The following is a 15395-nucleotide window of genomic DNA, read 5'->3' on the forward strand; positions in this document are numbered from 1 at the left end:
AATGCCTTTAACAAAAATATCAACTGTGCTACCAGGGCTATCAAGTCCTCAACTCTCCCTTAGCTACAAAACCAGAGAACTACAAAATCAACACCCTTCAGGCCATCGCATGGACCCAGATAAGGTATTTACATCTCAATCGGATGCCAGATTTGCTCAGAAGCCACTTCACCCCCATTTAGTGAGACTTGGATCAGCAGACTTGGGTAGCATTATAATATTCACTGTGCAGAGAAATATGTTCTAGTGGGTTCCAGGTTTACTCACATAGTTCTGTACAAGGTCAGGATGATGCTTCTCTATGCCATCATCGAGAATGGTGATGATGACGTCTTTGCCCGTGTATCCTCTCTGCCAGGCGGCTAGGACATTCATTTCGGATCGGCATTCGCTGTCATTGTCTTCACAGTGCTGAGAAGGGCGGCAACAGGGTTAGTTGTGTCCTTCCCACACTCGCAGCAAACAGACCAGCAAATGACACACCACACAACTTGCTAAGGGAGTCTGAGGATTAAACGCAACATTCCTTAGGTTGGTCCTTTCAACCAGAGTAGGCTCAAACTACTGGAAGCCAGATTTAGGATGAATATCGGGGAAAAAAAACTTCTTAATTGTTAGAGCAGTACGACAATGGAACTCATGACCTCAGGAGGGGGTGAGAACTCCAACACTGGAGGCATTCAAGAGAAAATTAAGACAGCCATCTGTCAGGTCTACTTCGATTTGGATTCCTGCCTTGAGCAGTTGGACTCGATGGACTTAGAGGCCCCAGTCTCTTCTGCCCATTCCCTAAAGTGTTGTGCAATACCACAAAGATTGAGGAAGAAGATGGACAGGACTGTGGAGGGAATGGGTGGGAGGAACAACATCTCTCTTCTCTCCTACATGCAGGATTTTCCTTTTAGGGCTCTGAATTATCTAGAGCCATAATGTCTTCTGAGGACCACCTTCTTTCATATCCATCTACCAGGAGATTAAAATCAGCTTTGGAGGACCTCTTCTATGATTCTCCCATCACCACCTCATGGGTGATGGGAGATTATGCACAATAGGACCTGGTCAGGGGTGGCAATCCATGATGGAAGAAGGATGACCATTCTCCACATTGGTGGGCCACCTGTAGAACTCAAATCTCCAGGGAACTTTGCATGGCATCAACATCCTAATCCTCCCACCATAACCCTTACATCACGTGGGAAGCATAACAGACGAGAACATTGATACACTTTTGAAAAGAACGAATGGACTAAAGGCTGCCGTCTTGCCTAGACGCGACTTGGTGGGACTTCTGAGTAAACCTACCTAGAATTGCACTCTTAAGCAACTGGTCAGAAAATTCTCAAAAAGCTGGCTCATTTCAAAATATTTGTTTCTATTTTCTACCATGAAAGTCTATAGCTGTGTAAAGTCAGCAATCACACGTGTGACTCGTTGGTGCGTGAATTGTACATCAGACACTAACAAACACTGGCCGAACTAATGTGACAGAACACATGCATGATCCTGCACACACTCACACTCTCTCACACGCACAAGTGTATAGTTACCATGTACCACATTTCAGGCCAGAGTGGGTCATTGAAGGAGACGAAACGGTGGTTGCGTCTGACACGCCTCTTGACTCTCCGTTTCACTTCCTGTTGCTGAAGCCACCTGACCTAGAAAATTCGTGAACAAGATGCTTTATCAACAAAACAAAGATGCAAAATCATTAGCAATATAACTTTTTAATGCTAGCCTATGCTCTTGTAAGTATACTATGTACCATCAGGTCACGTCTGACTTGCAGCTACCCTGACAGGGTTTTCAAAGGATGCCAGATATTTAAGGGGTGGTTTTATGGTGCCAGCGCCCCTCCTCTCCAACTGTGAGTTTCCATGGTTGGACAAGGATTTGAACTCACGTCTCCTGTATCACTGTATCTACTGCACCACACTTAGTGGTACCGAAAAGCTCTTTTATGAATCTGTCCCAGTCGGCAAGACCAATGAGTCTCTTAAAGAAAGGAATTCCAAAAACCATGTGCCACCAAAGAGAAGGGCTTTTCCCCCCTCATACTCCCAATCTAGCCTTGAGTGGCAAACACCCTTCCATTTTACAGTGGTGCCTCGCATTACGACATTAATTCGTTCAAGCGAAATCACTGTAGAACGAAAACGTCGTAATGCAAAATTAAAAAGCCCATAGAAATGCATTAAAACCCGATGAATGCGTTCCTATGGGCTTGAAACCACCGTCCAGCGAAGATCCTCCATAGCGCAGCCATTTTTGCTGCCCGTGCAGTGAGGAATCCATCCCAGAAAAGAGCGGGGAGCCTTTTTTTTACCCGGCGGCCATTTTGAAACCGCCGATCAGCTGGCCAAGAATCGTCGTTTTGCGAGAATCGGTTCACAAAGCAGGGAACCGATCAAAGTGAAATTCCTCCATTGAAACCATCGTAAAGCGATCACTTTTGCGATTGCAAAAAGTTCATCGTAATGCGGTTTTGTCATTAAACAGGGTGCTCATCTTGCGAGGCACCACTGTATCTGCAGTGCATTCTCATCCCATCTATTCAGAGGGAAGTCACGCTCCATTCATTGAGAACTACCCTCTATTTAGCGGTTGTCGAATTAAATTCTAAGAAGCTTGACTCCAGCTCAAGAAGGCTGACAAACTTCAAGGTTGCTTTTTTGGATATAAACCTATTCTGGGTATATAAGTGTCTATTGTACAGCACTTTCTTTTCAAAATTCAAACAAACTTTGGAACAAAGAAACAAACTTTGGAACAGCAACTTAATTATTAGTTCATTTGATGCCAAAAAAATCTATTTCAAACAAATGCCGCAAGACCTTTTTTTTTAATGTTGTAGTTCAGTGAGTTCTGATCATGAAAGTCAAGACAAAAAAAATTCTTGAATGCTCCCCTTGCTGTTGAGTAGCTTTGAGACAGCAGATGTTCTACAGCTGTAGCGACCCCTCTACGGAACATTAACAAGATAAATCAGATTATAAGCAGGCTGCACACTGGAAGCATGAGGCTAGGAAAAAATGTGTATTCATTATAAACAGAATAGGCTTATAACAACAACTCCAGTGAAGAGATGCAAACCTCGCCACACAACTGCATGGGAGAATTAATTTTGTGTTTTGGTTTTTTAAAATCCCAGCTTCATCAAGGACAATTTCTTGAGAGAAAAAAACAACAACCATAAAATCTCGGATTAAAAGAAGAGTCTCTGTGGGAGTTAAAAGGATCTTGTAGTAGAAATCTCAGCAAGGGAGGTTTTCTATACATGGATTAGTTGGAGATTTTAGTAATAATAAATCACAGTCCCAGGGTGGGGAAGACCAGAGGTGACCTTTCCAAAAGCTGTGTGTTTAACAATTGCCAAGAAACAAGATCCATCAGACATTTAATGTGCTCAACCAATTCCTAAGTGATTATTTTAGAGGATGATTATATCCCGTTTTTCTTCAAGCCTGGGGAGCTTTTTTGGAAATATATTATTTTAAAAACCTGGGGTTTGATTAGGAAGAAAGGGATTTGTTCTCGTGGGGTTTATGGTGAGGAACCCATAAAGGAGGTGTACAAGTTCTCGCTCCCAAGGACTCATTCCTCGGTGTCTTGTCAAGGCATGGCTCTTGTCAAGCCTAGGAGGCAGGGTGGGACCTCGGTGAACTGGGGTGAAGCAGCACAAAAGCTGGCTACAGCCAACAAAAAGCAGTGTAGCATCAACAACACGGTTGCCTAGTTACAAGGGCCTAGCCAACAAGCCTGAGCCCAAAAAGGTTTGGGACAACCGACTGAGCATATGCTAGACTGTTGCTGGTTTTTCCTGGTGTGGATGGTCTCCTCTCAGTTTCCAGAAGCTAAAGCTTAAAGATGGCGGACTGCTTGAGTTGGAGTCAAGCTTCTTAGAATTTAATTTGACAACCGCTAAATGGAGGGTAGTTCTCAATGAGTGGAGCGTGACTTCCCTCTGAATAGATGGGATGAGAATGCACTGAAGATACAGTGGTGCCTCGCAAGACAAGCACCCTGTTTAATGACAAAACCGCATTACGATGAACTTTTTGCAATCGCAAAAGTGATCGCTTTATGATGGTTTCAATGGGGGAATTTCACTGCTTAAAGATGGCGGAGGTCGCATCTGGAACCCTAAGCTTCCCCTCTTTGCTAGTCCTGCAAGACTGGGTAATGGTGATGGATGACAGCAGCAGTCATTGATGGGTATCCATAGGGTCAGTGGTCCCCTATTCAGGAGATACTTCTCTTACGGAGTCCAGGATCATGGCCTTAAGCGCAAAACCAAAGGAGAGAGGGACATTCCCAATTTTTGTAGCCAAGGGGGATGTGGGCAGAAGTTCAACACTTCTGCTCCAAATCCGGGGTGGACACAGTTGAGGTGTTCAAGCTTTCTTCTTCTCTTTTTCTGCAGCCCTTGCTTTCCCAGACTCCTGGACCCCTTCCCTCAAAAAAAAAAAAATCCCTCCCCCCAAAACATCAGCTTTTAAATAACTCTCCCGCCATTCAGCACCATTTAACTCAAAAATTAACAATTTTTCAAAACTGGAAATGGACTGCCAATAGTCAATTCCAGTTTTGCTCTCTCCAGATCTTTTGTCACTTTGCTTGAGTGTTAAGATCATCAGGAGAAGCCTTCTTCTTTGCACCCACCACCTTCACTGGTACATTTGATGGGGACACAGGACAGAGACTTCTCTGTGGCTTCTTCCAGACTCTGGAACTCCCTGCCACTGGAGGCCAGGCTGGCCCCATCTTTGCTGTCCTTCTGCAAGCAGGCGAGGACCTTTCTCTCCAGATAAGCTTTTCCTGAGTGACTGGCTACTGGAGCAAGGTCTTTAAAATGGATTGGGGTGCCTTATTGCTTTGATTACGTTTGGCTATTGCTTATGTGTTTTTTGTTTTGTTTTGTTTTTTAGTATTATCTTCATTGATCCGTTTTGTATTGTATACTCATTGTTACTACCTGAGATACTGTCGTTTAATTGTTGTAAACTACCTTGGGTCCTTTTTTCAGGAGAAAGGTGGGTTAAAAAGATTACCGTATTTTTCGCTCCATAAGACGCACCTTTCCATAAGACACACCAATTTTTTAGGAGAAGAAAACAGGAAAATATAATCTGTTTTCTTCGCTCCATAAGACACACAGACTTCCCCCCCCCCCGTTTTGTGGGGGGAAAGTGCATCTTATGGTGCGAAAAATACGGTATATACAAACAAACTAGGGGAAACAGGAAAAAAAACACACCTCACCCCTAAAATTGCCAAAGTTGCTTGTGCCCATGCTAGGAGAGAGTAGAAAAGAACATTAAATTCCTCCTTTGCGACCCCACCTCAGAGCAAGAGAGATGGCGTTCCTCTTTCACTAGCGCAGCTTTCACCTGTAATGACCCTCTTTTTTTTGCCTCGAGAGGGACTCTGCACTCCCACCCACCCCAAAAGAGAACAAAGGCTCTGCGTAGGTCATTACATGCTGCTAATTGGCCTCCTGATCGGGCTGAGCCATGTACCACAGAGCAGAGTGATTCAATCTGCTGGAAGAAAGAAAAGTGAAAAGACCCACCCAGATTGTTTCGGAACCTTAACTAAAGCAGCATTCTCTAAACACTGAAATGAGAGAGCTTCGTTCATGATGTAATGCTAATTGAAAACATCCGTTGGGATGTTTTGATTATTTCTACAAAGAGGATTCCTCAAACATGGATGCACCTCATCAGACTGGATTCTCCTGTATATAGGGGTATATGAGAAAGTTATTTCTTTTTTTTTTTTGTCCCACCATCTTCACAGGTGTGTTTGATGAGGAGACACAGGAGAGGCCCTTCTCTGTGGCTGTTCCCAGACTCTGGAACTCCCTCCCACTGGAGGCCCACCTGACCCCATCTTGGCGGTCCTTCTGACTTTCTCTTCAGCAGGCTTTCCTTTAATGCCTAGCTGCCCAAGTGGGGTTTTTTTAAATGGACAATTGTGCCTAACTGCTTTGAATATGTTTTTGTTTACTATTTTTAGTGTGGTGTTTGTTTGACTCTTTTTCGTATTCGTACACGTGCTGTTTTTCACTTTAAATATTGGCTTCTAAATGAGGTAAGCTGCCTCTGGCTCTTTTCAAGGAGAAAGGTGGGGTAAAATTATTTGAAATCAACAAATTACAGTACTATCCAGAATACGCATGATCCTTATATATGACAATACATTTTTGGAACTATTACCACACTCTGACGAGAGTTATTCATCCTTGTTTTGATAACTTGCTTGTGTTTTGGAGAATAAAGAATAGGCACAAAGATTTTTTTGATGCCTTTGTAATTCATTATATGTGTAACTCACTACATAGGGACATACGGGCAGGTTTGGACAAAGTTCTCCTTACGATTCCAGGATGGGAGAAGCGTTTGGAGAGGAGGAGAAGTTAGGAGAACCTTTCTGTCTTCTCGGTGGAGAACTGATAGCTTCTGAATGATGCTCAAGAGTTGGTACAGTGGTTCCCAACCTGGAGTCCCTGGATGTTCTTGGACTACACCTCCCAAAAATCCTGTCTCTGAGAGTTTTAGTCCAAGAATCTCTGGGGACCCAAAGCAGGGAACTGCTGAGCTTGCTGGCACTCAGAATGACTGTCCTAGTACCTTGGATAGGAGAGACAGCATGCCTCTCCATAAACCAGTTGTGGGGAATGTGTGAATCCACTCATTTCCGGCATCAGGTTCTCCAGAGGCATCTGACCAGCCACTGTGAAGATGCCAGCACTGGACCAGACAAGCCGTCAGAGCGATCCTCTTCCTGAGTTCACACATTCATTGAACCGCAGGATCGCTCTCAGCCTGGGAAATTCCACTGGTAAGCCACATACTTCAGTTGTTGCTTTTCTCCGTTGAGAAGGGCAGGTAAATAAGTGTATCAATGCAAGGCATTCTCCTAAAATCTCCTGAGGCCAAAGAAGGGAAAACAGCATCTACATGCAATCTTTGGCCTTAATATATATATTTAAAAGACAAAAAAAAGCAAAGCAAAATAAAACAAAATCTTATATATATGCCTGCCTGTTATTCCCCTAAATTAATTCAGACAAGGGCTGAGAAGGAGTCATAATAGGTAGAATAATTTGCTTTCCTTCTTTCCTCATTCACTGCAGGCAGCTCTTTTTAATACATATATTATTCACAATATATTAGGTGCAATATATTTTAATTTGGGGCTATCAGCTCACAGAATTCTGCAAGCAGCATAGTTTATCTTATGACCAGGGGATTCTGGGAATTGTAGTCTAAACCATTAGCTTTTTCATGCTCTAGTCTTCAAGTAGGTTTGTCTTTAGTGTCCATAAACACGGTCCTGTTACTCCTTCAGACATACAATAACACTCCAGTTCAATGGACCTGGTTGAGGAATAAACAGCAGCCACAGAGAGAGAGAGACATCCCCATATTGGAGTGTTTAAATGTGGCACAGGTTTGTAAAAACAAATATTCTTTCCTTTCCCCTATCAGAAAAGGCAAGTTAAATTGAAAGGGACAGCCTGTTAACCATGAAGGAAAGGCACTTGATCTTCTAGTTAACGTTGGCAAAAATTGTTTTTACTCATTTCAAGGAGCCTCCGGAAAGAGATGCGTATTTCAAATTAAATACGAATAAATTGAGAAAGATCTAAAAGCAGCAAGCGTCGCCCCTATACACACAAAAAAGGGCTCCTTGTTTACAGGGCTTTAAAAGCACTACTCTTTGTTGTTTTTTTCCCCCCATTAAACTTGAGGTGGCATTACTTTTCACGTAAGTAAAGACTTCCTTAATTACTCGTTGCGTATTCATGCGTCCCCATTAAATATGCTTCTCAAATAGCAAAGTTGTCTGCTAAGGCGCAGGAGGAATGTACTCACGGATTATGCATCCAAGCAACCCATTTAAATCCTCTCAGCTAGGTAAATGCCAAGAGAAGCAATGGAAAAATATATTTGGTTTGTATCAAAGGAGACTTAAAAACACCTGCTTTTCTGTGCAGATATATGGATTTCTTCCCCCACACCACGTGATCAAGCTCCCTAGAGACTAAGAAACTTCATACTGAGGAACGGTTAGCCAGTCATTTTTTTTCAGCCCTCAGAAAGGGGCCGTAAAGCAACAGAATTGGCCATCATTTTATATTTACTTAAGGTTTAAGGTAGAGTAAAAATAGGTTCAGAGGAGGCAAAGATGTCCTCGGAAATAATTCAGGGAAAGAGCAAAATCTCTTAGTGATACCTATGGGTTGTTAACCAGTTAACTATAGTTTTTACCAGTGTTCATTCACAGAAATATCAACTTTAGGTTTGGTCACATCTCCTCGTTCTGGGTTGCTTACAGAGAAGATGAGATGTCAGCAGTGGACGCGACTTACCTTTGGATCCATTCTGAGAAAATTGTGGACACCTCTGCTGCTGAACGTTGACCTTTTAATCGTCCTGCTGTGATGAAAATGGTAATAATCTTCCAGGTTCCCAATCTGTAACAAAAGTTGGGCAGAAAGAACTCAGAACAGGGGGCAACCCAAAGTCACAAAGAACACCACACCCACCAGTGGGTTTTCTAGAAAATTCTGAATGGTAAACATGTCCAATAAATCAAATGTGACCTGACAGGCAGGAGGGGAGGAAGTCTTCAATTTTCGAAAATCACTCCCACCAGGATGATGTTACTGGTGGAAATGATTTTGGGAAATTAAAAACTTCCCCCCTCCATGCCGCCCCCCCCCCCAACAACTTGTCCCAGGATGAAAGGGATCTGAAGGAATCTTGGAATCTGGGAGGGGTGGATCAAAATCTTTCCCCCCAAAATGGCTGTCATTGATGACATCATCAGCCTTATGCAGCATAATTTTACACTACTGGATTTCGGCCAATCATTTCAAACAAAGTCACAACTGTCTTTTGTGGGAGAGATGGGAATCATGTGGCAGGTGTTCTCGGATTATAGTTGCCAGAAGCCTTCATCAGTAGCTGTGCTAGCCCGGGTTTCTGGGTGTTGCGGTCTATAAACACTGGGGTTACCCAAAGTTGGGAATCACTGCTCTGCACCGCTTGTCTTATTTTGGGCTGCTACCAACTTCATCTCTGCTTGTCCAAACTCAATAGATGGATGGGAGGATGGAGAGAGAGAGGGATCGAGAGAGATCTAATGGTTAACTATTCTGAAGACACAGTTTCCTGCATCTCCTACCCAACTTATAACTATGGTTATGTCTGCCTACTACTTGTTTAGTTGGACACGACTCAATGACTAAACAACAACAACAACTTGCATATGAAGGCTCAAGAAAATGCTCGATTCCACAACCACATTCAAACTGAGAACACTGAACGGAGGGTTGAAGTGCTATGTGACACAAGCTATTCTATGTCGGATATACAAGCCCTCTGGGCTCTGCTCTAGCTAGAGGCATATGTGAATCAGCGAGCTAAGAGGTCTTGATCTCTTGGTAACAGTATGAACCAAGGTAAAATAAAACAAAAATCACATTTTCGGGAATGCCTACGGCAAAGCAACCCTCTCCTCTTTCTCTAACTCCAAACTGCAACAGAGCTGCTTAATCCAAATTCAGCCTCCAGAATTCAACACCCGCCAAGAACTTGGACGCAAAACCTCCTAGGGAACCATCTGCCCTTCACAGGTGCACAAGCATAAAGGGAGTCTGAAAAACCACGGCCACTTTGCCACAGCGCTAGCATCTGACGCGCTTATTTTAGCAGCTCATAGTAGGAAGATCTGGAAATGTTCCTAGTAATCACAATGCCATTCAGGCAGCGAGATCCAGATGCAGTCATGCTTCTATGGACCCAACAGAATCAACTGGACCGAAATTAGGGTGTGCTTGCATGGGAAAACAGGCTGCATTTTGGATAAGGCTACAGAGGTTGGGAGGGAACCAGGCGCTCTTAGCTCAGTTGGTTGCAGAGCGGTCCAATGGGATTATTTCCCAGTGATCACGCAACATACAGAGAATTGGACTCTCTCCTGACCCCAATCTGTGCCCAACCTGAACCTTTTTTTGGTCCAGCTGCAGGGATGCTACTTATTGGGGGGGGGGCAAGCTGAAGCAATTCCTTGACAGACAGAAGAGTCAGTTTAATTGCAAAGTAATCTTTTCCAGACTTGATCATGGAAAAGTGGAGAAGACCAGTTGTATCAAAGCTAAACCAAATAGAGTCTCTACTTTAAAAGGGGGGGGGGATATCAAGTTGTATTATGCATCCTTAAACTAGAAAAGGGAATCTTAGTTCCATTCATCGACCAGAACCTCTATGATTACTTGCTTAAGCTACATAAAGAATTCCAAATTATGGAATAACAGACCAATAATGTAGAGGGAAACAAATAAAACACTTTTTCTTGTTTCCTAGGTCACATACGTCTATGTTGGGCACAAGTGCCATCTTACAGAAATGTAAGAGGAAGGTAGATATTGTGAAGTTTATGGACACTGAAGCAGCACCTAATGAGGAAAAGAGGTAGAATAAAAACACTTTTTGCCTAGGACTGAGCCTGCCACACACCTTTTCTTATTGAAATCCTTAATATTTATTTCAAAAATCTGCTGCATTGCCATCACCAAAAACAATCGTTCAATCAACACACCCAGGCAGTGAAATCTTACCCAATCTTTTTACAATATACTCAAACTCTTAATGAGAAATAAAAACTAGTCAACAGTCATGCAACTTTCACAGCTGAGATTCTCCCCACCAGTCTTGACCATCTCCTGTGTTTTTCTGAACTCACAGCACCCAGGTATGGCACGGGTATCTTAAACTTGGTACTGCCTTTGAGAAGCCTTGTCAATATAACAGTTTCCAGTTCAGACAAAACACAGTTCACTACATGCCAAGAACGGTCACTGTATAGTTGTCAGAAGCAAGCTCACTGCTCACATAGACTGGGCTTTTCTTGTCCAGGAAGGGAAAACTATAAATAAGCCACAAAAAAATTAATAATCTATATTTAGTCTGCAGGACAGAGGACAGTCAAGGAAAACGAGGAAAAAAAACCCACCTCAAATGCCCAAAACGTGTTAGGAAAAACAAAATGCCAGCTGGTGACATCTAAAGAACAAGCTGCCATCGCTCAGATTCACAGCGCTGGTCCATCTATCCAGCCTTATTGATAGGAACTGGCAGCAACTCTCCAAAACTCCAGGCAGAAATGTTTTGTCAGTCCTGGCAGTCACCCACGACGCTTTTTCAATGGCAACACCAAGGCAATGAATCATGGCATCTTGCAATGCCAAACAAGTGTTCCATCGCTAAGCTCTGACTCTCTTTGCTAGCTGTGACAAGGGGCAGAAGGAGAAACCCGGAAGCCCAACTTAGGGGACATGATGACTATTAAAAGCATGGAGTCACATCAGCAGGATTTCCAACACGTTACGTTATGCAATCAATCAGATACTCATTCTGCATTTAGGAGCAGCACCCCCTGAAGAGGAAAAGGGCCTATCTAAAGGGTCAGTGACACATGGGAAAATAACAAACACTATTTTTTAAAATTGTGTTTAGTGTGTCTGAATTTGATTTTTAAAATTCTGACAACACAGCACAGTGGAAAGTGTGATTTAACTTTTTTTTATTTTTTGGCCAGGGGAGCGTGGTTGGAAAGTAAGGTATTTTACTTGGACGCAAGAGGGTCATATATATTAAATCACTTGAGAAATCTATTTATTTTGAATCATTTTGTCAAATGTGAAGGCCTCTGGGTGTAAATTGTGTCTGTGGGGTTTGCCCCACAGCAAACGAGCTGGAATTTTCAGCATGCATACATTACTGAAACAGCGACGTCTACGCTGGCTTGGGCACGTTGTGAGAATGGCTGATGGTCGGATTCCAAAGGATCTCCTATATGGAGAATTAGTGCAGGGAAATCGCCCCAGAGGGAGACCACAGCTGCGATACAAGGATATCTGCAAGCGGGATCTGAAGGCCTTAGGAATAGACCTCAACAGATGGGAAACTCTGACATCTGATCGTTCAGCCTGGAGGCAGGCAGTGCATCACGGCCTCTCCCAATTTGAAGAGACCCTTGTCCAGCAGGCTGAGGCAAAGAGGAAGTCACAAAGGAAGCAAAACCAGGGAGCTGGACAGGGGACAGATTGGATTTGTCTCCAGTGTGGAAGGGATTGTCACTCTCGAATTGGCCTCCTCAGCCACACTAGACGCTGTTCCAAGTCCTCCATACAGAGCACGATACCATAGTCTTCCGAGACTGAAGGATGCCTACTAGGGGTTTGCCACTCATTGGTATGCCTTCACGCTCACCAGCTCCAGCTGCCAGATCCTTAGCTCCCTCTCCTTCCCTACCCCGTGTGTGTGAATGTTTGTGAGTGTGTGTCCATGTGTGTGTCCCTCCCTCCCAAACCACTGGCCTAATTGGGTTCCCTCACTCAACTTCCTTCTCCACCCTCTCTGTGTATATGCATTTAAATGTGTGTCTCTCTCTGTGTGGGTGTATTAGACTGTCTGGTAGTCCCTTGACCCATGTACAACACAGTTTGAAAACAGATTAAAAGTTTTCCCAAGAGCATGGACTCAAAAGCCACATGACTACCATGTGACTTTAAAGTGACCTCTAAAACCCCATCCATTCCACACAACTGATGAGGACAACTTCTTGATCCAGGCCCATCCTGTAGCAGGATGAAAGCATTCACGACTTATGATCCATCTGGATTCTAAGCCAGATGCAGGACTGGAATGACTCTAATACAGAAGCAACAGGATTTCTCTGTCTGTTTTCAAACTACACACGTTTTTTCCAGCTGTACATTTTTGTATCCCATTACACGCTTTAAAAAACCCCCTGCAAATCCATTGGTGAATGGATGGAACTGTATCAAAACTATGCTGATCATCACCTTCCTTCTGTGTCCCTTTGGAGCTCTCCAAGGTACTGATTCTCCCTCTTTGATCACCTGGAGGCAAGCTTAAGTCTCCCATAACCAGAGGAAACTTATTTTGAACATTTAATTAGCTATAATTAAAGTGCCAAGGCCTTCTAAAAACCCATGAGTTACAATTCCCAAAAGAAGTAATTATACTCTAGTGTTCTCAGATGGAACTAAGTAGTTACGTTGTGGTTATTTTGTAAAACTCCAATGCTGTAAGCCACGGGTCTGTGCTCCACAACCACACACTCACCTCTCATCTGCTTCAACAGCCACATCTGAACACATGGCAGTAGCACTGGGTACAGCACAAACGATGAGATATTCTCTTTTCATAGTTTAGAGCACCATTCCTAGAACTATACGAGTAACTGAAAAATTACCTTCAACTATAAAAAGGGGAATGTTATCCCTTGGGAGGCCTAGGTTTTAATTGTAACTATAGCTTTGCTATAGGAAAAGGAAATAATTACAAGTAATTCATGGAATGTAACCAGTTATTTGGTGCAAAGTGTTTCCAAGGTTTTCTGATTTTCTGTGCTTGCTACGTCATCACACTGGGTACCCTCTGGTTTAGTTTGGTTTTCCCACACCTTCTTGAGCACTCTGCAGACTCTCATTCCAAAGGGAACAGGATATTTATAGGACCAAAGGTTGGGAAGTACATACAAAGCATCCCTGGCTGCCACAAGGCCAAGACACATCCCTCCTCCAGATGTTCTGTATTTTAGCTCCCAGAATCCACCGCCAGCACGATCCAAGGTCAGGATTCTTGGAGTTGCGATTCAAAGATCTGGAAGGCCAAAAGTTGAGAACTTTTGATTCTTCCAAACCATATGGCTTAAACAGTAAACCAATCTCTGTCTGGAGCCATGGACATTTAGGTGTGCAACGGGGGAAGAATTAACATACAGAATGAAGGGAAGGAGACCACCAACATCAAAGCAATCCAGTTCATGGATCCCCCCCCCCCAGTTTTAAATAGAAAGCTGTACACCTTGTAATAAAGCATCTCCCTTTCATGCAGAAGGCTCCCAGGTCAACCTCCAGCAGTCTGACGTGGTCTAAGCCAACCTCCGGTGTTCCTTCTCACTCAATTTCATGCACAACAGTCAAACTCGCAGTCTTAATGCAATACCAAGAAGAAAAGGAAGCTCCTTCTTCTTTGACCCCTTTGAGGCCTCCCAGCTTGTTTCAGGATTTCCAAAAGTCTCAAATCACCTTTCGCCCTTTCCAGCTCATCTCTGCAAGCTTCACTTGCATCCAACCAAGGCTGAGTAAACCAGTGCTGTAAATTCTGCTAGGCTGTCAACTATCTAAGTTGTTCCAGCTTTGGGCCAGTTTGGCATGATGCTTTACAAGGTAATAGAGGATCTGTGTATTTCAATTAACAATATTTTGTCAAGCATCTCTTTACGCCTGTCATTGGTAACAACGGTTATGAGCTTTTTCTCCTGCATTTATGATACAAGACATAGATATTTCAATTTGGGAACCTCTATCTGCATATGTGACTGAATGACCTGTCAGATGCTAGCAGTTCAAATGCATTTCTTGTTTCAGCCGTCACATCCCATCTCCATGTCGGTTAGCAATTTATTTCTGCAGCTATTACCTTCTCCCCTGCTGTTTAGAGTTTACATTTTTTCCAGTCTTTATTGTGTTCATTTAGTTCTAAACTCTAAATCTAATTCTAATCTCCAGTCCCCAGGGTCTCCATTTTTAGTATAAATTAAATTCATAAACAAGCAAAGCGAAGGAAGCACTAATGTTCCCCGCCACCCCTGGAGAGTTACGCAGTCCCTTGTGTTTGCCATTTATTAAATCTAAATGCAAGATTTGGAATGCGCCACTAACAAAACAGCACAGGAAAACATGCAGCCGTCAGGTCAGAAGTGGCAAAGGGATTCAAAGCACCACCGCCATCAACAACAACAATAATAACAACAAGTCGAATTGTAGAAATGCCATTTCTGGCAAACACAAATGTCTCCAGAAAGCATTTAGTCTGGCAGGCAGGTGAAGAAATATTCCAGGAAAGATGTCCTGCCCACTCAAGGAAACATCTGGGAAATTCTTCTGCCTTAAATATACAAATAAGTCTGTGCTTATCCTTATTCTTGTTCTACACCAGTGCTTCCCAACCTTGGATACCCAGATGTTCATGGACTCAAACTCCTAGAAAGTGCTCCTAGCTGTGCTGGCTAGGATTTCTGGGAGATGTAGTCCAAGAACATCTGGGGACTCAACATTGGGAACCACTGGTCTACACCCATGTGCTATAGAGCATTGGTCCCCAACCTTGGGCCTCCAGATGTTCTTGGACTTCAACTTCCAGAAATCCTGGCCAGCAGAGGTGGTGGTGAAGGCTTCTGGGAGTTGCAGTCCAAGAATATCTGGAGGCCCAAGGTTGGGGACCACTGCTGTAGAGCAGTGGTTCTTGACCTTTTTACATGCTTGGTCCCACCAGTCAGACTTTCAAGGA

The 15395-nt window shown here is 43.4% G+C and overlaps 1 protein-coding gene across 1 annotated transcript in view; it reads right to left on the bottom strand.

Annotated features, from left to right (window-relative positions):
• Positions 1-15395, bottom strand: part of PCSK6 (proprotein convertase subtilisin/kexin type 6) — a 72938-nt gene that overhangs the window by 50339 nt on the left and 7204 nt on the right. Inside the window, exons 2-4 of the mRNA XM_020781733.3 lie at positions 8378-8482; positions 1548-1658; positions 268-411 (exon numbers count right to left, since the gene is read on the bottom strand). Coding sequence (XP_020637392.3) covers positions 268-411; positions 1548-1658; positions 8378-8482 — 360 coding nt within the window. The remainder of the gene's footprint in view (positions 1-267; positions 412-1547; positions 1659-8377; positions 8483-15395) is intronic.

This window comes from Pogona vitticeps, chromosome 12 (genome assembly GCF_051106095.1).
Source record: "Pogona vitticeps strain Pit_001003342236 chromosome 12, PviZW2.1, whole genome shotgun sequence".
NCBI classification, from domain to species: domain Eukaryota; kingdom Metazoa; phylum Chordata; class Lepidosauria; order Squamata; family Agamidae; genus Pogona; species Pogona vitticeps.